The following is a 23,960-nucleotide window of genomic DNA, read 5'->3' as shown; positions in this document are numbered from 1 at the left end:
GTTGAAAAATCGCAAATACCGATGGTTCAATGCAAAAACTAATTCTAGCCAAGATTATGCGCTACTTGGATAAGGTTGGGGAGCCGGTGGGAGGCAGCCGCATAATTCTCCCCGCTGTTCTCGGACGGCCAGGGCCGTCCAAATTCGTATTACTGTCCACCCTCTACCGAGATTCCAACGCCGAGCGCTATACTAATTTCCTGGTTCGTAGCGTGTCTGGTCCGCAGACATCGTCACACGAAGCTTTCGCGTGGGCAGACGCACTGGCCAGCCCTGGAGGCGTCCCGCGTGCCCATCTTCGGTAGCGTCGCGTACGCTGCGGATGTTATATCTGGCGTCGCGGCGCCCTCGAGCCTCAGCCGCTCCTCAGTCGCCCGTCGATTCACAACTCACCCCCACGGTTAGTAATTCTGCCAAGCCTCCACATTACATTTTTTTTTCTCTCTTTCGTATATCGAAAAGAAGCATCGAAGAAGGTTGTGTAGTGTAGCGCTCGTCTTGGACGATCGGTGCTTTGTGGTGACGCAAGTGATCAACTAGGGAATCGATTAATAGGATTTCACAATTGTCATGTGGAAATAGGTGCACGGATACATTTTATCGAGTGTGGAAAATTGTTACAAGGGTTGGACGAAGTAGACAAACTTGGACGAAAAGTGAAACTGGCATCGTCCTACGATTCAACTATTTTGAGATATCGATAAAGATTTTGAAGTAGACAATAATTCTTTTGAAACACTGAAAAGATTTAGAAGTAAAAATTAACTGTTAAATCGATAGAATTGGTACATTCAAGAAAGATCGATAATAGAAGCTTCTCTTATAAAACTCCTTCCTTACGAAAAAGTGTCATATTTCTTGCAATGATTAACAAATTCGTAAGCAACAAATTCAAATTCAATTCACCTTTAGTACAAAATTTCTAACTCTTTAATCTTAGACTCAGTAGTTGTTGGATGATCTATAAATGTTACGATTGAAGTTTAGTTATGAAGAAAGGAAATATAGCAGCAGAATTGGTTGCATAACCGACGATAAATTCTTTTTCAGAGACACTAAAAAAGCAGCAAAATGTGCGACGACGAAGTAGCAGCCCTTGTTGTCGACAATGGATCCGGTATGTGCAAGGCCGGCTTCGCCGGAGACGACGCTCCCCGCGCCGTATTCCCCTCGATCGTAGGTCGCCCCAGACATCAGGGTGTGATGGTCGGTATGGGTCAGAAAGACAGCTATGTCGGCGACGAGGCACAGAGCAAGAGAGGTATTCTCACCTTGAAATACCCGATCGAGCACGGTATCATCACCAACTGGGATGATATGGAGAAGATCTGGCATCACACCTTCTACAACGAATTGCGTGTTGCCCCTGAGGAACACCCAGTCCTCCTCACCGAGGCTCCCCTGAACCCAAAAGCTAACCGCGAAAAGATGACCCAGATCATGTTCGAAACCTTCAACAGCCCGGCCATGTACGTCGCCATCCAGGCCGTGCTCTCCCTGTACGCTTCCGGTCGTACCACCGGTATCGTCTTGGACTCCGGAGATGGTGTCTCACACACCGTACCCATCTACGAAGGTTACGCCCTTCCTCACGCCATCCTCCGTCTGGACTTGGCCGGTCGCGATTTGACCGACTACCTCATGAAGATCCTCACCGAGAGAGGTTACAGCTTCACGACCACGGCTGAGCGAGAAATCGTGCGCGACATCAAGGAGAAACTTTGCTATGTCGCCCTGGACTTCGAACAGGAAATGGCCACCGCTGCTGCCAGCACCTCCCTCGAGAAGAGCTACGAGTTGCCCGATGGACAGGTGATCACCATCGGTAACGAGAGGTTCCGTTGCCCAGAAGCCCTGTTCCAACCTTCCTTCCTGGGTATGGAATCCTGCGGTATCCACGAAACCGTCTACAACTCCATCATGAAGTGCGACGTCGACATCCGTAAGGATCTGTACGCCAACAACGTACTCTCTGGCGGTACCACCATGTACCCCGGTATTGCCGACCGTATGCAGAAAGAAATCACTGCCCTGGCCCCATCGACCATCAAGATCAAGATCATCGCTCCCCCCGAGAGGAAATACTCCGTATGGATCGGTGGATCCATCTTGGCCTCCCTGTCCACCTTCCAACAGATGTGGATCTCCAAGCAGGAATACGACGAGTCCGGCCCTGGCATTGTCCACCGCAAGTGCTTCTAAGCGCATTGCTGACGATTCAGCAACGTCGCACGAACGTCGAAGAAACATCGATCGACTTCGGGGTAATCGAGAATACGATCCATCGGTTTCCTTTAAGCAACTCACATGCTGCGATAAAGAAATTTTATCAAAATATCACAATATCCAGATCATCACCAGATCTCATCGAATGTTCATTATTGTGGTCATCTGTGTCGCTCTGTAAGATGCGACAACCTGGCTGATCATATATATGTTGACTCTACAACTCTTTAACGGGCTGTCAAAGTCACACTCATCCGTTGTTTCATCATGACCGAGGAACCCGGCAAAGGTGTTGGTTCTCGATACAGAGCTCACTCGCGGATGGCCATTCCTCGTCTAGTATCAAAACGAGGCCCATGAACGATGCCAGATCGGCTGACCTACCTACCAAATGCATCTTTCGATTATGAAAGGGACATTCTGGACACGCAAGAAGAAAACAGGATCTTCGAGAGAATTGGACCAACTTCGAGGGAAGCTGCGCTTGTCTCACTGTTACGCGAGATCCCTGCACCTTCAACAAATTTCTCAAATCCTACTTCTACCTAGCCTGCTAATTGAAGCGAACTCACCATCGATATATACTTCTATTTTAATTTATTTTGTAAATATTATACATTATATTGCTATATTGTTATACGATATATCAAAAAGTCAAATTAAATATACATTCTCTCATATCATTAGTCATATCCTTCAACTTCGATGCGTTAATTATGCTTTGTTACATTCGGCGTATTTGCTTTCCTTAATACGTACCTAAAATGTACGATGTCCTTGCTCGAGAGCAGAAACTCTTTTGGGAAATGTTCACGTTCGATCTCCTTAAGAATGTTGTTCCGTCTCTCGTAAGTCTGCGATTCTTGTCGACTTTGTCGGTGAAACACCTGTAACGTAAATTGTTACATAAAAATATATACACTTATTCAAAAAGCTCGCCCCTAATAGGATTAACTAGACATTGACTTTTCCCTAGATTTCGATATCCTTTCGCGTTCACTCCGAGCAACGTATCGCATATCGGCGTTGCTGAATTTAAATTATTCAGAACTAAGTTTAGAGGATAAGCGATCAAATACGGAAATACATCTCAAACACAAACACAACAAACACAACTCTCGTTTAATTATAATTCCACATGTCTATTATCCGTTCGCCAAATATTTACATAGGAATTTTTATTCGCTACATATTATCAGCATCCGATGCTGCACGTGTCGTATGTGTATCTGTTATACACGTGTTTCATCGTACATGTATCTGATATACAGGAATTTATGTAGAAAAGAATTGCTCTTTTCTTCGCGATGCTCAAGTCCGAATATGTCTGCGAGAGCAGGGTAAAGTCGGCGTTCGAGTGGTTTTAAAATAACTATTGTTGTGACGTGGACTTAACGAATGACCTTGGCCTAAAATGACTAATCTACTCCTGCACGGTCCCCTTTACTATATATTTTTCTAAATCCACGGAAATATTCACTAGAAAAATTCAAACTTTCTTTTTTTACTCAGCCGTTTGGTAACCGTGCAACGTGCCAGGAGTTTGGTCATTTTCGTAATTTTGCCCGCTTCGTTCACCGAAAGCCTTTTCCGTCGATAAGCGAATACGATGGCCGATAAAAGAGCTACGGATCCTGCGATTTATTTTCGTCCCGGTGCGTAATCTCGAAATATTCCTCCTACTGTGATATCTGGGGGAAAGAGGAGAGCACGTATCGCGCAGGGATCAAGCTCGATCCGTTGTCAGCCTACGAGTAAAACTAAATTTGTTCGTATTGAAGAAACGATCTGCTCAACACATTTGCAGCTGATAATTTTACGAGAATCTCAAAGCAGAAAATGGCAATTAAGGTCACTGGTTGCTACGATTAATTTCTTAAATAATTTCTATAGTTACGATAAGAATTGAAATTCTTGCTTTCTTAGTGATTAACAATTGGCCATGTCAGTGGCAGCTAATGTGTTAATCCATCGAGACGTCTATATTTTCTGTAGCAATCCGTTGTTTGTATTTTATGTAATTTTAGCACTGAACGATTCCCTACTAAAATCGAAAAATAATTTAAATTTCATGACCCATCATGTACTTTTTATGAAAAGATCGATAAGGATTATAGTAAACGTTAGGTTTGGCTCAGGGAAAATGTTTGTGGAAATGTATTAATAATTTAAACGTTAAATGAATATGGATTAAAGTCCGTACGTGCTGACAAAACATAATCTTACAAGAGTTTATTAAACATTAGACTTTTGACACTGTCTGATAATTATGATAACGTTTGGAGTTAGACAAATTTTAATTCGTAGGAATGAGACATGCAACAAATATACTATTTTCTATTTTATGAAAGATAAAAGTAAGTGATAAATATGGAAGATAACTTTTCAATTCACAACGGCACATTTGGTCTTTGTGGTATTGAAAATTCTTAGCGTTCGTCGTGTCCTATATTTCTAGACGGTGATCGTATTTTGCGGTGAATTTCACTCCAAATCAAGCGGAAAAGCTGTCTTTTTCTTAGAGAGAAACGACATGAAATTTCTAGCACTTGTTCATACCCACAGAAATAAACAAAAATTTGAAAATATGCTTCAGTTACGTGCCACATTTACGTAACTGAAACTACGATTGCCTCTTACTTCTCCATGGAAAAGTCTCGTTTAACAACGAGTCGAGACAATTTCCAGACATTGAAACATTAACAGTTAACAGCCAATTTGCATCTTTCTGAAGTACGATATTAAGTCTAGCATAAGTACTTGGAGAATTTACGCGGAACTCTATTTGTACATGAGATAAATCAGTGCTCCCGCTTTCTATATACATCATACTCCGTGCAAGCAAAGCGCAGCCAGCTCTTACATTACATGGCACTTTAAGCAAAACGATAGAAGCACGAAAGCCGACTTCCGTAATAAAACAAGATGAAAACCTAACTGGTGACTTGGAGAACTAGTAGCGTACACCTTAGCCCCTAAGTTTAACTTAGCTTTCATGGAACATGTTGAAACAAAACAGGCTACTAAACGCAAGCTCGGGCACAAATTCTCTGATAATCCGTTCGATAAAATTCTCCGTTTGTTTCAGTTAATTCTTAGAATAAACGATTCGCGATCTTAAGATCAGCGGTTCGCCGTTTCTTCCCGAAATGGGAGAAGAAACGATGCTTGACGAAGCTCCCTTAGAAAAATTATTCTTCAGATACGAAGAAAAGACGCAAAAGAGACGGAACGGTATCTATGAAAACTTCTTTCGAAACTATTTCAGGAAAATTATTCCATAGATTCGAAGAAAAGCAACGGAAGAGGAAACGATATTTACGGGAACTTTCTTTTAGACATTTTTTCGAAGAAATCGTATTTCAAATACGAAAGTAAAGAAGAAAACAGAAGGAGAAACGGTATGCGTGGAAATCCTTCTCGAAACTGTTTCGAAAAAATTATTTAGATAAGAGAAAAGATATTTAGGAAAGAAACCAGAAAGAAGAAACGGTATCGATGGAAACTTGGACGCCGTGTTTCGGAAAAGATATCCTTCGGATACGAAGAAGGGCCAAGAGAAGAAACGAAGCGTTATAGAGTAAAACAGGAACGAAAGATGGTAGAAGCATAGGAAGAGACGATAGTGTGAATTTTCAAAGCGGCGCATTTTCCTCGGTCCGCTTAGGGCCTGGGGCCGCCTAGTTCGGCGAGCGTCGCGACGCCACGCGAGGCAAGCCTTTTTCGTGCCTGTCGGGCAAGAAGCATCCCACGAGAATGCGGGGGCGTTCTGACGAGAGCATATATTCGACGTCGGGACGCTCCCGAGGCACAGACGCCACTCCAACTCTGTCCCGTGCACGGTACGTAGAAACTGTTCTCTGGAAACGATATTTCATTTATCACGGACGCTATCGGCTACCACCAAGAACCCTCGACACCATCGAAGATACCGGAAGCCGATCGATTCCTGCGATTGATTTTGTTATATCGATCGGGTCGTAGGATTTTTCAACCGATCCTTTGGATAGAAGAGAGCCATAGTTGGAGGCGTAGCGGTACGCTGTTAGACTTTTAAGGGAGTGGTCGAGTTTCCTTCCGGTATCTCGCATCTGAAATAGCATCGAGGGTTAATTGCGTGTGTTCTGAGAACCAGAAGTAATTTTCTAGCATTTGTGTAATAGAAATCACTTAACTGATTAATTTTTTTTTTTACAGAAAACGATCGATTATTTACGATTTAGATTTGTACGATAGCTTAATTTTAAAAGAGTTCCCTCAGCTGCATCGTGTACGTTAAATCGTATTTCGATACTTGTTTGCAGCTTATTAATGCGATATAGAATCTTGGCTTTTATCGAAAAGTTCGGATAGTAATAATTGGTTTTAGATTTTCTTTCCGTCAAATGTCGAAGCAATTGTTTTATTCGATCTTTTGATATCTACCTTTGTTTTAAACGCAACAAGTAATACGATCTCTTTAGGAAAATTCGTTCTTGCAATCGAAAGTATCCAACACTAGATATCTATTTTTTTGCTAATATTTTATATATTTTTATCGTAATATTTGAAATACTAAATCAGGTTAGTGTTTAAATTTCATATCTATTTGTAAATTACGCATCAACGAATATTATATTGGATATTTACTTTCTAAAGGAATTTTTATTTCTTATCGTCGATTTGAATCAATCATACGGCACCGTTGAAACTTTTTATTCGTTCTATACGTTTTGTGTACACGATTTCGCTGGCCTTATTAAGTTACCGAGAATAGTTAGAAATACTATTTTTAGAGTAGAACAAATTTTCTCGCTTATCGTTCGAATTTTTAAAAAAAGAAAGATATATATGAAATTTAATATTACCACGCTATCGTTTAATTTTGACATACGAGAACCTTTAAATTGGTCCAAGTCGTCTTTGCATTATTTGATAACATTTATCTTAGTAAATTTGAGATCATTAAACAGCAAGTTCTACAAATTACGTCTGTTCTCTGCACTCACAAAATATCTACTTTAAAATCATCGCATCTTGCTAACACCTATCCAACGGTAAAATCATAAATTACTATCCCATTTACGGCAACGCAAAATCCAATTAACGATATGAAAGGATATTGAAACCTAAAACCTCAAAATAACTGCTTTCTGCTTGCAAAATTACATATAACTGTATACTCGAAAGAATACTCGCTCTGATTACAAAAGACAGCTGTCATCGACGAATTTCCAATCGTTTTAAAAATTTCCTCGCTGGTGTATCGTCATTTTACGCGCGAATTTCTTCTCTCGATATCGAAATTCTTCTAACCAGCTAATCACGAGTGCCAAAAATACCTGCGCGGGGCGAATGGCCGACTCTATCGTCATGTTTAGGCATATTCGAGGTCTTTGCCCGTGTGCGAAGTTAGTCCTTTTGCGAGCAGAGCATAATTTTGGCAGGCGCGAGCCACGTCGTTATGCTGTATCTTTCGTGGTCCGAGCGGAGTCGCGGCGAGCAGAGACGATGTTACCCACCATAATCGTCGCTTGCACTTATTAGGGATCGTCCGTCGGTCGTACGTCTAAAGTTAGCGTCGCGGCGCCCCGAAATAGTGCCGCGACGCCGGGGCCGCTTGCCTATCGTTTTATAGGCAACTGGGTCAATTCTGGCGAGCGTCGACGCTTTCCGCGAAAACTTCATCGCGCTGCACGATGCCTATACCGTTTCACTAGCTTCCTACACTTTTGCGTACACATATTTTCTAACTGAACGATATTTATCGAGCGAACGATTGTTTTTTCTTTCGTTGGAGAATTATTTTGAATTCTTCTTTTTGTTTTCATTTTGTTTCGTGAGAATATTTTTGCTACTTAAGAACTGACTCTTAGATTTTCGTTTAGTAAATTAAATATAACGTAAAGTAGGATTTTGCAAGTTATAAAAATCATTTTCTGCGTTGTTGAGTTAAAATAGAAGAATCGGGATTTTGTGCGAGAATTCTTTCTCTCGAAATTATTGAGTTGCTGAAAATGATGATAGAATTTTACTCCTAGCCCTTTCAGCTACACGTACATTTCTTACGATTTTGCTCACATTTTTTTCCTGATATATACACGATTGTTTTCCATTGAAGGTACATACGAACGAATTTTACAACCCATCAAGTATTAGTGCCATACGTCACAAATCTCCGACAGGTTTTCGCAATAAATCAGTGCAAAATCTACGGAAATAGATTTACTCGCTACGATAACATTGGAAACAGATATGTATTTGATAAAATCAAATATTTGATTTGATTGACACTAGACACCAATGTTATCAAACGGTCATATAAAGAAAGTAACGATGTGAAATTAAGAACGACTGCGATTTCTGTTACAGACACTTAAAATCGAAGAAAAAGCAAAATGTGCGACGACGAAGTAGCAGCCCTTGTTGTCGACAATGGATCCGGTATGTGCAAGGCCGGTTTCGCCGGAGACGACGCTCCCCGTGCCGTATTCCCCTCGATCGTAGGTCGCCCCAGACATCAGGGTGTGATGGTCGGTATGGGTCAGAAAGACAGCTATGTCGGCGACGAGGCACAGAGCAAGAGAGGTATTCTCACCTTGAAATACCCGATCGAGCACGGTATCATCACCAACTGGGATGATATGGAGAAGATCTGGCATCACACCTTCTACAACGAATTGCGTGTTGCCCCTGAGGAACACCCAGTCCTCCTCACCGAGGCTCCCCTGAACCCAAAAGCTAACCGCGAAAAGATGACCCAGATCATGTTCGAAACCTTCAACAGCCCGGCCATGTACGTCGCCATCCAGGCCGTGCTTTCCCTGTACGCTTCCGGTCGTACCACCGGTATCGTCTTGGACTCCGGAGATGGTGTCTCACACACCGTACCCATCTACGAAGGTTACGCCCTTCCTCACGCCATCCTCCGTCTGGACTTGGCCGGTCGCGATTTGACCGACTACCTCATGAAGATCCTTACCGAGAGAGGTTACAGCTTCACGACCACGGCTGAGCGAGAAATCGTGCGCGACATCAAGGAGAAACTTTGCTATGTCGCCCTGGACTTCGAACAGGAAATGGCCACCGCTGCTGCCAGCACCTCCCTCGAGAAGAGCTACGAGTTGCCCGATGGACAGGTGATCACCATCGGTAACGAGAGGTTCCGTTGCCCAGAAGCTCTGTTCCAACCTTCCTTCCTGGGTATGGAATCCTGCGGTATCCACGAAACCGTCTACAACTCCATCATGAAGTGCGACGTCGACATCCGTAAGGATCTGTACGCCAACAACGTACTCTCTGGCGGTACCACCATGTACCCCGGTATTGCCGACCGTATGCAGAAAGAAATCACTGCCCTGGCCCCATCGACCATCAAGATCAAGATCATCGCTCCCCCCGAGAGGAAATACTCCGTATGGATCGGTGGATCCATCTTGGCCTCCCTGTCCACCTTCCAACAGATGTGGATCTCCAAACAGGAGTACGACGAGTCCGGCCCTGGCATCGTTCACCGCAAGTGCTTCTAAGCAGTTATGCTCGATTCAAATTATTATTACTATCGATATTGTTATTGCTACACCTTTTCCCCAAACACACCGTTCACTGCCGTACCGCTTCGTCTAGCTGCGACTCCGTTAGTTCAATTCTATCGGCACTGTTTCTACGTGGCGGTGAGATTTTTTCCGACGAACATGGTCTGAACATACACGTCATCTTTTGTATATAAGTTTACATCTACGGAATAAATCAGTCTTATATTCTTACAACTAATCAAAACGTAGCTTTTCATTTTACGATTCCCTGAATATCAATTGCTGTTTAATAATCGATTTATTTTCAATTCTATTATATCTTTCGCACATTATTCTTCAATCACAAAGTATCTATTCTTCTGATCCAATCGAAAAATATTTCATCTTTGTTTGATCAAAACATTATTTCACACTACATTACGATTAAATATGTTACAATGAGATACAAACCGGATAATTTCTCATTAGAATCGTGCATTTGCAATGGGGGAGAAACACTGCAAATATTAGGATCAAATTGAAAGAAAGGGGCTAGCCATCAATTACTATACGTTCGTATTGATAGGCTGTACTAGAAAAAAGTTTTGCATACATCAATAAAAACTGGGTAAAATGTCGGCTTAACAAACTTAAAATTTCTAGAATTTCTAGAAAAATATATTTATTCAAATCTCAACACTCGTATTCAACATAAATAACATTTTGGAAGGGACAGTAATATACGTATCGTCATCTACCATGCATGGATTGAATTACGCGAAGGAGTAACTCATTGCTTCTATCAAAATTACCGGGGTATCCAAACGGACTTCTTTACGTTATCGTAAGCTTCGTCGCCAATTTGTTAAGGATAGACGCGCCCTCATCCAGGAACACGCTCCCCTTTAATGCTGGCTTTCTCCTTTAGCGTAGTCCATACATTGAGTGCTTGTCCTGTTTGTGTCTTTCGCATCGCAGTATCTGCAAATTTGCATTCATCACGCTAATCAATTGCTCAAATTGTGATATTTATACAAAAGGTAGTCCGAATATCCTTATACGTAGAATTATTTTGCCGTCTTCTTACTTCCTTAAAATTGTCGAATTACACACTAAGCGCACATGCATGAAAAGAAGAATTTGGTTCTTCAAAATTCCTCCATACTTCTATAAAGTTTCCACTCTCTTGCAATTGCGATTCTTGCAATTCTTTACAACTCTATAATATACTCTACGGTTACGATGAAAGATATCAACACTTAAGTTAAATAACAATTATTATCGTCGATATCTTTCTTTATCCGATAATTACATCACTGACAACGTACATTGATAAAGTACTTTAACGTACTTAATTCTCCGCGAAAGCTATACTTTAATCAAAGGCCTGATAGCAAAAACGACTCTTGTTTATGTTTGTCTTTTCTCAGGAAATTCAAAGAATACCCCGCAGCGTCTTTCGTACATTACAATTTCTCTTAACGAAATATTCATCGTATCGCATTATAACTACGAGCGTGTCTCTAAGTATATCGAGCTATATCCAACAGCTATATCTAATTCAATTATAAAGTTTTGGCACAACTGTTCGATTTTCGTTCGACGATAGATCAGGACATAGATCATTTTTCGTAATACCGATTCCGCTAAGTCGTGAATTTTCTGAAACGCGTTACTATCTAAATAGCGAAAAGGCTTGGCAAGGGTCGTCTTTGTCACGAGCCCCTCAATCTCTACCGATATTCTTATATAAATGAAAATCTCATCACCTTCGAACATTCCACCGAACATTGTCATCTTCTTGCACGGTCACGAAACTTGCAAACTTGTTGGTCGATCGATCGAATCACCGTCTGTATGCGTACAAGGGGATTCCGTGTGGAAGTTCGTTTGCGATAAAGACGTGCCGTTTCGGGGTTGAAACACGGCAATGCGAATCTGCGAATCGGTCGCACGGTTCGACGGTGGCTCTTGCAAAAAGGTGGAGGGGATCGGTGGTGGCTCGAGCTACGTGGTCGCCCCGTGCACTCCCAATTATAGAAAGCAGCCTAATCGTCCAATAATTCGATTCTATATGCATTTCATCGGCCGTAAATGGCTGATTGAGCCATTTACACCCGGCGTTGCACGCAACCATAATATACGGATCGTTTAGCATCGAAAATGGCGTCGCGTCCCAACTGTAATTCGGATTATTATTGTTGGCACGCTGCGGCCATATCAAGTCATATATTATTCGTTTACGAGTATGAACGACAGCCGCGAAATAATGCGCTTGTCGTGAACATTTTAGAGATCAGCGGCCTTAAAAATTTAATATTTCAAGAGAAAAGTTCCGAATTTATGAAAGTTCGAAATTACGAAATCAGAGAAATCGAACGTCAATCGGTGAAATTAGAACGATAATCGGTTGGGCTAATACGTTCGTTTTAGAGGGATAATATTTAAATTTCTATTATGCTACTTCTATAGCTGTTACGCTTTTGCTTTTATGCTTTTCGTTGTTTTAGTATTTTACTTTTCGTAGATTTTAAGCAGATCGATCTTTTTATTTATTTCGATCCGACACTTTTTTACAGTTTTATCGTTGTACCGTAAATTCTGCGTGGAAATTTTTGTACAAATTTCTTAAATTTGTTACGGATAGTTCCGAGATATTGTCGATTCAGTCGGAGGAGAACGCACGAAATATATTTCGCAAGGCACGCAAAATTCAACTTAATTTCAGTTACACGTATCTAGCGATTAAATTTTAACTATAACGTGTTTATTGAAAGATTTCTTTTGTCGAGAGATCATCTCGTATTTAAGAAATTTATTCCAGATTTCTCTTTGAGTTTATCCCTTCTTATTAACCGGATGCGTATCTTCCTAACTTGAATTCGAAAATAACGCAATCCTAAACGAAACATTCATTAATTGATAAACATTCATTTACTACGTATCGTAAACATCGAAATCCACTTTGTTGAATCTTCCTTTCACGAAGCACGTTTCGTCCGAACCTCATAAACTTTCATGTCTATTAAAAGCTACCGACACACCGATCTAAACTTTTCATTCAAAAACATTGCAATCTCAAGATCCCATAAGCTTCACTAAGCTCTATATTTATAGACTATTACTACTGCTAACACCCACATAAATTTTTTTTCTGCTTTTAATTAATTAAGTTCAACTTACACGTAAATCCTAATTTTCCGGTTAAATACAGCAGCAAGTATTTATACACTCGTAATCGCATTACCAGATACAAATACACAAATACACGTAGATTCATATTTAAGACAACTAAAGAAATAGAATCTAAACAAAACACCCGCTAAATATCATAAACTTCGGACATTTTATATACATTTTTGCACCTTTGATCCTGCCATAAATGCACGAACGTTATAGCCTATAGTGGTTCGGAGATCGCCTCTTCCTTTCTTCGACGATGGAAATCAAATGTTCTATCTACATTTAAGTTGAAAGGAAACTAAACTTCGTCGTCTACTTTAAATCATCTCCGTTGTTCTTCGATCGAAAATATTTTGTCATTTTCTTACAGCCTTTGTCTATAACGTAACTTTATTTAAAACGTACCAGGTACCTCGAATGTTCCAACGTATTTTGAAAAATGAAGAAACATCAGATACAGGACACGTTAGGTAAGAAGAACAAGCTGTACATGTGCTCTGTGTCTACCTTCCGGTTAATGAATATGACGGCACATAAATTGGAGGATGAATCAGATTGGACGCTGGTGCCCTTCGACCCTCGGCCGATTAGCGCCTAACGGAAGACGGCCCTGGCGCGTGACGAGTCCTTATTTGGATTGGGGGGCCGTCGGCCGCCGCCTCGTCGCGACGCACGGCGTCTCTCCTTCTCGGCGTCACGGTTAGGGCGGCTAAGGACTAGGCGGTGGCGGCGGGCCGAGACGAGTGTTAATGCACGATAGATTTCCATCTAAGGGGCGGATCGCTATTTTCGGCTGCGAACCGATATGGATAAAGGGACCCCACAGAGCCGGCACTGTGCCACTCGCCGCTCTCGGTCTCTTGCACGACGTACGCCCTAAGCGACCATTGCCGATCTCTCGACTCATTAGCGAACGGTAAATCGAACGAGTGTTCCGTTAGTTTGCATCCGCTGAAACAGCGTGCTGGTGTGTAACCGGTGAGCTTTCTTCTTGATCGTTGGATCGAGACGAGGGTTGCACGCATGATAATCGCGGACGATCGGCTCGGTCCTCGTGCCTTGGAGAACAGGAAACAGTAGTGTGTAGAAACGAGGTTTTTTGCAAGGTGTAATTCGCGTCGTTTCAGTGACTTCGCACCGGAAATCAGTATCGACCTTGCCAAGAGAGTGTACGAGGACCGAACGCAGTCGATCGTTGCAGGATCCTTGCATGTCATCGAATCCTCATTGTGAAGTGATGTTCCGCAAATGTGATACCAATGCCTGTGCTCTTTTTAGTATACGTTGCTACCGTTGGCTTTAATAGGCGCTTCTTTGTTCGATTCGTATACGATTAGACGCTCTTCTTTTAAAACAACGAGTAGCAAACGTTTAACGATGATAATTATTCGATCGTACAATTATGGTAGTATTTTAATAATCAACGATTAGATAGCTGCAATATGTCGACTAATTCTTATGACAAATATTTAGTTTAAATTAACAGTTCCTTTTTAGTATCTCTTGTTAAAATTGCTAACGATATTTATTTTGATATTTATTCTGCTTGTAAGTAGTATCTAATGAAATTCTCGATATTTTATTGATTATACCAAACATTCTTTTTCGCAATTCAAATTCTAGTGATTGAAACGGATTTCTTCTACCTATTTTTAATACCGCGCATTTGCTCCATAAAAAATCGTATGATTTTCGTCCTTTTACTGATTCAAACCCCTAATTCTCAAACCTCTTATCAAGATGCCTGCGAAGAAGTAAAAATCGCATTAAAATATCAATATCTAACTATTAACCACCTAATAAAAAAAAAAATATGATCGGAAACAAACGCACGAAATACAGGTTTATATGCATTTCAAATTTCATTTCTACAGTAGGTAACACTAATAATCAAACAAGATGTGTGACGATGATGTTGCGGCACTAGTCGTGGACAATGGGTCCGGTATGTGCAAGGCGGGATTCGCTGGAGATGACGCACCGCGTGCTGTCTTCCCCAGCATTGTTGGCCGCCCACGTCATCAGGTATGGAAATTTTGAAAATTACCATGAAATTCCAATATGTACGCCATTTTTTTGTTACCATGTCTCGCTAATACTGTTAATAATTATTGCAGGGTGTGATGGTCGGTATGGGTCAGAAAGACAGCTACGTAGGAGACGAGGCCCAAAGTAAAAGAGGTATACTTACCTTAAAGTATCCTATAGAACACGGTATCATTACCAATTGGGATGATATGGAGAAGATCTGGCACCACACCTTCTACAACGAATTGCGAGTTGCTCCTGAGGAACATCCAGTCCTTCTCACCGAAGCCCCTCTGAATCCGAAAGCTAACCGCGAAAAGATGACCCAGATCATGTTCGAAACCTTCAACAGCCCGGCCATGTACGTCGCCATCCAGGCCGTGCTCTCCCTGTACGCTTCCGGTCGTACCACCGGTATCGTCTTGGACTCGGGAGATGGTGTCTCGCACACCGTACCCATCTACGAAGGTTACGCCCTTCCTCACGCCATCCTCCGACTGGACTTGGCCGGTCGCGATTTGACCGACTACCTCATGAAGATCCTTACCGAGAGAGGTTACAGCTTCACGACCACGGCTGAGCGAGAAATCGTGCGCGACATCAAGGAGAAACTTTGCTATGTCGCCCTGGACTTCGAACAGGAAATGGCCACCGCTGCTGCCAGCACCTCCCTCGAGAAGAGCTACGAGTTGCCCGATGGACAGGTGATCACCATCGGTAACGAGAGGTTCCGTTGCCCAGAAGCCCTGTTCCAACCTTCCTTCCTGGGTATGGAATCCTGCGGTATCCATGAAACCGTCTACAACTCCATCATGAAGTGCGACGTCGACATCCGTAAGGATCTGTACGCCAACACCGTACTCTCTGGCGGTACCACCATGTACCCCGGTATTGCCGATCGTATGCAGAAAGAAATCACTGCCCTGGCTCCATCGACCATCAAGATCAAGATCATCGCTCCCCCCGAGAGGAAGTACTCCGTGTGGATCGGTGGATCCATCTTGGCCTCACTGTCCACCTTCCAACAGATGTGGATCTCCAAGCAGGAGTACGACGAGTCCGGACCTGGCATCGTGCACCGCAAGTGCTTCTAAGGTGGTGCACCGATCACAGGGGTTCATGATTTTCACCTGCTTTCTTTTCTTTTTTTTCTATTCGTGCTCGAGCTGTGACCCTTTCACATATGGATTCACCGATGCCAAGGGGAAGAAAGAGAGAAGAAGGTAGAATGGGGGAAAACGAGATTTGGGAAAGGAAAATTACTGAAGTGCCTTTATTCTACACATTTATCAGACTGTACTTTACTTTTTAGTTTGTACAACATGACTGTTTGTTATTTTAACGTTAATTAATTTATTGATAATAATCTCCTCGGCCATTGCAGCAAGCCCTTCTCGGCCTTGTCATTATGTATACGCTGACTTACATGTATCGTACAGACACGCACACATACACATACAGATACAAAGGCTTTCTTGAAATCGTAAGCGCACGTAATTTGGCATTTGCGATACGCACGGGGTGGTAATCGACGAGAGTGAAGTATATGATATGGGAAACCATGACCAGGCGCATCAACGTCGGCTCATATTGCTGCCTGGCGTATTGTTCTTATTATATCATATAATTGATGATAATAAAACTGTATTATATAATAATTCAATGTCGGATTATGTGAACCTTATCGTACGTGATATTTCTGGCGGTTACTCAAAACAATGACATAATGGACGGGTACAAATTACGATTTTATAGATAAAGTTCAAGAGAATTATTGTGTTTTGGGTTCTCATGACATTTAACTACAGTGTGCTCTGGCAGCTGGCCAGTTTGTGTGCAACTTTAAGTGACTATACATATTTTCATTTCTTTCAGCAGACTATAGAGTTACACAGTAATTAAGAAAAATTATGAATAATTCTCTGTTCGCTTATCATTATTATTATTATTTATATGACACTGAGAATTAGATATAATGTAAGCGTTAAATCTTCAAGAGGATTAGTTACTCTATATTAAGAACCGACGATACTTCGATCCAGAAATAGATCTACAGGCTACACCTGTTCAGCCATAACAATTTACGAAGACATTACGAGCCAATTAGAAGATCACAGCAAATCCTTTAAAATAGAAATAATTAAATTTATCAATTCTCCGTACGATTTATTCGTGAAATTTAATTTCATCGTAAAACGAAACATCTCATTTATTTCCTTGTCCATTTATCTTTCTGGATATAATTATCTAAATTACCTAATATTTATCTATTACTCGTTTCGACATCAATCAAAATAATTATTTCCAGCATCAATGACCGTACTTTAATCCCACAACAAAAACATCTTTCACATCTTTCGAGTTCGAAGACGGTCGATTATAGACTCTTGTTCGAAGGAAAATCCGTAACCCAAGACGAGCGATAAAACTGCGCTACAAATAAAGAAATAACAAAAATAGAGTTGTCGGTACGTGGATGCCGTGGCTGTCGGGGAGTGCATGCCGGGGGTCCCCGGGATTGCCTCCCTAGCCTTACAAGGCCCCCGGGTGACTTACGCTTATTTTGACGCTTCACCAACTAAAATTAGAGCCCGCACTCTTTGGGAGTTTTGGGACGTGTATGCATACGTGCGTGCACCTGCATGGGGTGGAGGTGCTCCAGTTTAGGATGACTTTATCACACTCCGTGCCTCTTCACGAGACAGCCACGTGTTGAAAATGCTAATGCTAGAAAACGGATAGCTTTACGAGCAAGCTCGACGAGTAATTCGTATGTATTACGAATCGTTGCTCTTTACCACTTAAATTATTACCGTATCGTATGACTTGTCTTTGTATGAAATAGTGAAACGTGAAAAACGACTGTACGGCATAATTCTTCGGTCTATTATACGTGTAACGGAATAGATACAGAAGGAAAGAATTGATAATTTATTTTTTCAAAGATAGAGTCGTTAATTACTGACTTTGGCTGAAAGAAAATTTAAAAATTTATTATCAAGCGTCATAAATAAGATTTATTAGATAAGTTAACGAACAGTTTTCTTTTCTAGTTATGTGATAATATAGATATAATGATCGTGGTTTAGGTTATAGATAAATTATGTTCATCGAGAACGGACAGAAAATTATTGGTTTCTCGATGATTATAATGAAATTATCTTGATCTTCTAAACACAGGTACATATTACACGTATATACCTAATAATTGTAAGTAATAATAATTAAGTGATTTGAATCGCATACTATAAATATTTCCTCTTTTTAATTGGAATTTCGCTTTTAATAAAATATATGAAACATTTTCCTATACACAAATATCTTTGATAAATTTGTACCTTATACATGTCATACTTATAAATAAATAATAAATATATTATTGGAATCTTAAATAATGTTAATTAATTGTTCAATTATAACTTGTATTATCATTATTAATTTCTAAATATTTTTTTAGGTATGTCGATAAATAATTTTAATGATAATATGTTGAGATAATACATATATATGGTAATATAACACATAACATATTGTTTTGTAATATCATAATTAGACTGCGGATTTTGGAGTATAGTTTTAACATTTATCAATTTTCAAATTCAATTTGTATTAAATAGGTATGAAAATCCTGATTTAAATAGTGATATTACGTGTAGGATTCAAATACTTTCCTAGATTTTATGATAAAATAAAAAAATACTAAACTTATATCTATGCACTCTGTATTCAGTTATCTTCTACGTTCTACATATTTAAGTACGCATGTGTCACAACACTTGCAACGGCGCATACATATGTAACGTGGTTCTTTATCAACAAAAAGCGAAAAACAATTACTTTCGTAACCTCGAATTCGAGATACAGTACCAGGTACGTTTTATTATCTAAGGACTTTATTTAAATACAATTTAACAACATATCTTGTTTGTATAAAGTATCGTTTATTTGTGAAATAGTTACAGTGATTATTACTGTCATGTGTATCTTGTATCCTATTCTATTAAAACGAGAATAATCAAGCGATGACAAAGATCGCCATTCTTTCTAAAATGTAATCTATGTCTCATCGTATAGTCACGAAAGAAAATAAAATGTTGATAGAAATTCAGATGTATTTAAGTATAAAGGGATTAAGTTAATGATCTGTGATTATTAATGTGTATCTGTGAAACGAGTTACGTTCGTTAAGGAATTTTATGATCCAATTCGAACGAGAATAAAACATGCCGAGGTTGCAGTATAAAACATCAATATGTCAATACAAGTAATATAGGAATGTTTTAGATACATAAGGTAAATTTCATAAATTATTAAAGTCGTTTTAATAGGAAATAAGTTTAATTTAAAAAATGATTTAATAATTACAAAAATATTTGATTTTCTAACGACATAATTTTAAATGATACAGTGAATTTTTTATGCAACAATGTTATGTTAATTAATGCTTACTGAAAGGAAAGCTTTTTATGTTTCCAGTATTAAAATTATTATAAAATTATTATATGAATAGCATTTCTGTATTTATATCTGAACAATATGGTAAGTTTGTAAAGGAATAAAAATATTTATTTTTTTTTTTTCAGATTTATATTATATTGGCACAAAATGTAATATTAAAAGTAGTATTCTTATATTATGTTTACAATGAAGGAAGTTATACCAATGAGCTGGTTGAACCAGATATTGTTGATTTTAAGTATATTAGTTACATTGTTATCTGTAATTATACAAGAATGGGCTGGTCTGACACCATTATATATTTCTATTTCATGGGCTATTTTTATTATAATATTATCAGTGTGGCTCAGTTGTTTTTTATTTCAAGTTGCATTAAAAGCTAATAGACCACTTAATATAAGGTTTGTTAATAATTGGTTATATAACAAATTTGTAAATAATTTGAAATTACAAATTGATTCCAAAGAAAAGAGTGAATGTATTAGTAAATATGAGAATGAAGTAAGAACAAATAAAAACACAAATTCAACACAAGTATCTAAAGAAAAGCGAAAGGAAAAAGTAGTAATTAGATCTAGTGGAAAAGATACTTCTTTAAAAAGAAAGAGAGCAGTAGAAATATATAATTTAGTAACAGAAATAAATTTAAAATGCATAAAGGTTTGGTATAAATCTATCAGTGATGATAAATCATTCCCTAATGAAGCACAAGAATTGCTAAAAAAATTACTGACCAAACTGTTTCATAAGATCAGCTTAATAGACAAAATAAAGCTTACTCATAAGCTGTTTAATGTGTTCTTATTACATTTAAAAGAATATCAAAGGTACGATGTTTGATATATATGTTTATAATATAAATTATTCAAACTAATTATATTATATTGTAGAGCATTACGACGGGTTGAGAAAGGAACTGCACCAAATATTGAAGAAGCATTTAGATATTTACATCCTGGTTCTCGTAATATGCCAGCGTTAGAACATATGCTTCATCGAATGGTTACTATCCTAGCACAAGAATTTTTACAATGGGAGTTAACAAGTTCATTACCATGTAAACTGTTACTATCTATCTTAGCAAAAAGATTATTAATAGTTGTTGAAACAGTAAGTTCTCCAAATTGGTTATTTCAAAATTTATCTGACTTTTTACTGCAACAAACACCAAAAAATGTTGCCAAAGTTCAAAGTAAACAGGAAGAGAATATTCCACATGTCAAAGTATGTGCAGAATTCTATAATGCTTATTTTACTTATCATTGATTATTACGAACTAATAAAAGAACTATTTCAGAAAGTTATATCCAATGCTCTAGGAGATGGTATAACATCTGCAACAGCAGCTGTGATTCCACGATCACTACCAAAACCAAAATCTGAATCATCTACTAAACCTTTAATTAAACACGAGAATACCTCAGTATCTATAAATGATAAGAGACCTACTTTACATTTACATAACTTAGGTACAGAACATAGAGGTCTATGGGGTCAAAGTATAGTAGAGATAGATGCTGAAATAGAAGGGGATAAAATATCTCCTGTATATGAGGAACCTACAGATTTTGCTACAACAATTGCTAGACTTAGAAATGTATTACAGCAAAAGTCAACTGTAAATACACCATTGTGGGTATTAATATTTTTCAATTTTAATAAATAATTTAATAAATCAAATATATATCTATATTATATTTTTCAGACATGTGGAAGAAAAATCTTATGTAGTATATGAAGGTAGTCAATTTACAAATTTGTCAATTCCTTGGACAGAATTTCATACAGCTCTTGATGGATCACAACAATTACTTTATTGTATTCAATTTGATGATATAGAACAACGGGGGGTTGATCTATTTGAAACTACAACTGCTACTGTTAGAAGACAATATCGCGATTTTGCTCAGTTACATACTAGTCTACAAGAGGTGAATTTAACATTTTATACCTATTAACTGTTTTATGGTACTTTTTGATTTATTTTGTGCAATGTAAAATATATAGATTCCAGAATTAGCATCTATTATGTCAAATTTGGTATTACCAAAAGGCGGTCGCCTTGAATTAGAGAATTATTTGAAAACTTTAACTACACGCTTGGCTAGTGAATGTCCACCGCAATTGCGACATTTTTTACGTCCAAGTAGTAACGCTAATAAAAAAGCAGATGTGGTTGCACCTCGATTTGACAAGTTTTTAGTCAAAACAGTAAGTGGTGTTTTTAATACTTTAAGAACAGTCGTTCCAGGTTTTGAAATTGAACAAGAAGAAGAAAATGTTCCGTTACCAACATTAATGTCTTTAGCTGATATTCCGTGGAGATTCGTCGAGAATATTAAATCGGTAACTAAATGTAAATTTTAATGGACAAAATATTTCAAATTAAATGAAATTTATAAATCATATCATTATATATAAAATTTCACCTCTCTTATTATAATAGAAAAGTCTAGCAGCTGAACTTCAACAATTAATAACTGAAAGAACTGAATATTCTTGCGTGGATTCTGCTTACGAAGCTGTTGATTCAATGGAGAGTGCTAATGATTCTGCATTATTAACTCATTGGTGGGAAACTGTAAAAAGTTCTTATGAAGGTAAATATAATGTATTATAAAAATTATTGAGTATGTTATAAAATGTTTCTTTTCTTTTACTTTTATTTTCAGAGGACCTTGATGATTTGGATTCACATCTAATATTAACATGTGTTGCTGTCGATCTTATTTGTGAATTATTGGCAGGAGTTGGAAGTAATAATGCCTTGCAGCAAGAGGCAGTTGTTCGATGGGCAAAGCTACTCTTTGGAAATGTTACTGAACCTATATTACAAGTAATAATTCATATTTATTTATTATTTTTTATTGTTATAAGAAGTACTATTATTTTTATGTTCAGTTATGAATTTCTTATAATTACAGACTGTTACTTTACAAATTTTTGATCAATTGGGTAATATATCACTTCATAACGTCCAAAATAAACTTTCTGAGGAACCACTGGAACTATTAAAAAAAAGACTGTTGCAAGAATTATTAGTTAAACTTCCAAATGATGTAAAATTAGTATTTGGCGAAGATGACACGTTAAATATTTTAAAGTATTTACTTGATTCTTATGAAATAAAGAAGATTAATGTAGACTTAAACCTACAAATATTAGATGTTCTAGCATCACAGCTATTAAGTACATGTAGGTCAAAACATAGTACAACTCTTTAATAATTTAATTTTATTTTAATTCAATAACAAAAGGTTGATTCAATTCCTTTTCTCAATTTTATTTAGCCATTGATCAAGTTACAGGTCTTAGGAGTTGATAATTATGTTTTAAAATATGTTTAAAATATGTTTTAGTCGAAAGGAATTGATGTGCCATATGTAACTAAATTTGTTGATTTAATAATGTAGAATTATATAAAATTTTCAAAAAACAGACTATGTACCTGATTATATAAACTAAGGATGCCAAGTATTTTTTTCATTAATACAGGACTCTTTATGAGTTGTATGATGTAATTCACGCATATTAGGTACTATATGCATTTAAATTGTACATTTGTATTTAATGTTTAAGTTTTGTACAAATATTTATGAAAAATCATTATATTTCACAATTAATAAAAGTCTATCAATATACATCAAATGAAACTTATATGTATGCAAAATCTTAGGAAATTAATACATATTTATTCTTATGAATAATAATATCTAATTTATAATTTAATTAAGAATCCTTCCCTTTGTTGTGACCCTTCTGTTTTTCTAATTGTGCCCTGAAACAAATAATTGTATTTTAAAAAATTATATGATTTGACAACTTTTTAACCACTCATAATGTTCTTAATATTTTAAAGGAATTTATATTTTTCAGTATTAAACAATATTGCTATAAATTGCAATAGTATTGCAGTAAAAATATCATACTAATGAGATTGAATTGTTTATTATTTGATGGTTTATAAACCTGAAAGCCATGTGCTTCTTAAAATAGTGTTATGACAAAAATTACCTTAATTGTTGATTAAAATCATCTTCTACATCATCATCATCCCAGTTGTCTTCCCAAACACTAATATCTTCATTGTCTTCATCAACTGCAGTCCAATCTATCAAGTCATTCAGTCAAATTGAGGTTAGAATACTGCACGAACCATTTTAACAATTATAATAAGTATATAGCATTAAATTATTGTACCTTCTGCAGGGAACTCCTCAAATTCATCATCTTCCTCTAATAATCCGAGATCAACCTTTGCTTTATCGTTCTTGTTTTCTGACATTGTGAAATTTTATAATTATCACGTGAATATGTCACTTACGGAGGTAGAGACAGAACACGTTTGAATCTTCTAGAGACTTTCCTTGCTGCATAAAAGACGATCGAGCATGAAATAAAAGTTCAAAGCTACCAACTTTGACTCAGAAGAAGAATTCTATAAATTATTATAATAAATTTATTTTAATATAAAGAAATTAAATTATCGTTCCTCACGTATTTTTCTATAAGCGAATAGTGAATTTTATAAAAAGATATTGATTCTATAATAGTATTCTTCATCATATACTA

At 37.9% G+C, this 23,960-nt stretch overlaps 5 protein-coding genes and 1 long non-coding RNA gene across 6 annotated transcripts; 4 read left to right on the top strand and 2 right to left on the bottom strand.

Annotated features, from left to right (window-relative positions):
- Positions 1 to 258: 258 nt before the first annotated feature.
- On the top strand, positions 259 to 2,926 carry LOC117207033 (actin, clone 205-like). Its single transcript, XM_033446845.1, has 2 exons — positions 259 to 400; positions 1,051 to 2,926. Exon 2 carries the CDS (start codon positions 1,072 to 1,074, stop codon positions 2,200 to 2,202), a length of 1,131 nt encoding a protein of 376 aa, XP_033302736.1. The 5' UTR covers positions 259 to 400; positions 1,051 to 1,071; the 3' UTR covers positions 2,203 to 2,926.
- Positions 2,927 to 5,915: 2,989 nt separating this feature from the next.
- Positions 5,916 to 9,984, top strand: LOC117207034 (actin, clone 205-like). The gene is made up of 2 exons (XM_033446846.1): positions 5,916 to 6,068; positions 8,578 to 9,984. Exon 2 carries the CDS (start codon positions 8,604 to 8,606, stop codon positions 9,732 to 9,734), a length of 1,131 nt encoding a protein of 376 aa, XP_033302737.1. The 5' UTR covers positions 5,916 to 6,068; positions 8,578 to 8,603; the 3' UTR covers positions 9,735 to 9,984.
- Positions 9,985 to 10,382: 398 nt separating this feature from the next.
- On the bottom strand, positions 10,383 to 11,727 carry LOC117207036. The gene is made up of 2 exons (XR_004487462.1): positions 11,489 to 11,727; positions 10,383 to 10,700 (listed from the first exon to the last, which is right to left on the bottom strand). It is a non-coding gene; the product is annotated as an uncharacterized LOC117207036 (long non-coding RNA).
- Positions 11,728 to 13,671: 1,944 nt separating this feature from the next.
- On the top strand, positions 13,672 to 16,278 carry LOC117207035 (actin, muscle). Its single transcript, XM_033446848.1, has 3 exons — positions 13,672 to 13,818; positions 14,777 to 14,927; positions 15,020 to 16,278. Exons 2-3 carry the CDS (start codon positions 14,802 to 14,804, stop codon positions 16,022 to 16,024), a joined length of 1,131 nt encoding a protein of 376 aa, XP_033302739.1. The 5' UTR covers positions 13,672 to 13,818; positions 14,777 to 14,801; the 3' UTR covers positions 16,025 to 16,278.
- A 2,380-nt stretch (positions 16,279 to 18,658) lies between these two features.
- LOC117206930 lies at positions 18,659 to 22,823 on the top strand. The gene is made up of 9 exons (XM_033446634.1): positions 18,659 to 19,223; positions 19,514 to 20,215; positions 20,279 to 20,612; positions 20,686 to 21,020; positions 21,094 to 21,319; positions 21,396 to 21,734; positions 21,835 to 21,988; positions 22,061 to 22,224; positions 22,313 to 22,823. Exons 2-9 carry the CDS (start codon positions 19,566 to 19,568, stop codon positions 22,610 to 22,612), a joined length of 2,502 nt encoding a protein of 833 aa, XP_033302525.1. The 5' UTR covers positions 18,659 to 19,223; positions 19,514 to 19,565; the 3' UTR covers positions 22,613 to 22,823.
- A 69-nt stretch (positions 22,824 to 22,892) lies between these two features.
- Positions 22,893 to 23,757, bottom strand: LOC117206934 (26S proteasome complex subunit SEM1). The gene is made up of 3 exons (XM_033446642.1): positions 23,589 to 23,757; positions 23,403 to 23,499; positions 22,893 to 23,166 (listed from the first exon to the last, which is right to left on the bottom strand). Exons 1-3 carry the CDS (start codon positions 23,671 to 23,673, stop codon positions 23,118 to 23,120), a joined length of 231 nt encoding a protein of 76 aa, XP_033302533.1. The 5' UTR covers positions 23,674 to 23,757; the 3' UTR covers positions 22,893 to 23,117.
- Between the last annotated feature and the right edge of the window lie 203 nt (positions 23,758 to 23,960).

This window comes from Bombus bifarius, unplaced genomic scaffold (genome assembly GCF_011952205.1).
Source record: "Bombus bifarius isolate JDL3187 unplaced genomic scaffold, Bbif_JDL3187 scf7180000008014, whole genome shotgun sequence".
NCBI lineage: Eukaryota > Metazoa > Arthropoda > Insecta > Hymenoptera > Apidae > Bombus > Bombus bifarius.
Note: the sequence above shows the minus strand (reverse complement) of the source record. Positions and strands in the feature narration are given on the sequence as shown.

Coding starts and splice junctions, on each gene's coding strand:
- LOC117207033 (XM_033446845.1), top strand. CDS start 1,072: ATGTGCGACGACGAAGTAGCAGCCCTTGTTGTCGACAATGGATCCGGT.
- LOC117207034 (XM_033446846.1), top strand. CDS start 8,604: ATGTGCGACGACGAAGTAGCAGCCCTTGTTGTCGACAATGGATCCGGT.
- LOC117207035 (XM_033446848.1), top strand. CDS start 14,802: ATGTGTGACGATGATGTTGCGGCACTAGTCGTGGACAATGGGTCCGGT. Junction 14,928..15,019: donor TTGGCCGCCCACGTCATCAG/GTATGGAAATTT, acceptor TAATTATTGCAG/GGTGTGATGGTCGGTATGGG.
- LOC117206930 (XM_033446634.1), top strand. CDS start 19,566: ATGTTTACAATGAAGGAAGTTATACCAATGAGCTGGTTGAACCAGATA. Junction 21,735..21,834: donor TCGTCGAGAATATTAAATCG/GTAACTAAATGT, acceptor TTATTATAATAG/AAAAGTCTAGCAGCTGAACT. Junction 22,225..22,312: donor TTACTGAACCTATATTACAA/GTAATAATTCAT, acceptor TTATAATTACAG/ACTGTTACTTTACAAATTTT.
- LOC117206934 (XM_033446642.1), bottom strand. CDS start 23,673: ATGTCAGAAAACAAGAACGATAAAGCAAAGGTTGATCTCGGATTATTA. Junction 23,500..23,588: donor TGAGGAGTTCCCTGCAGAAG/GTACAATAATTT, acceptor ATGACTTGATAG/ATTGGACTGCAGTTGATGAA. Junction 23,167..23,402: donor GATTTTAATCAACAATTAAG/GTAATTTTTGTC, acceptor TATTTGTTTCAG/GGCACAATTAGAAAAACAGA.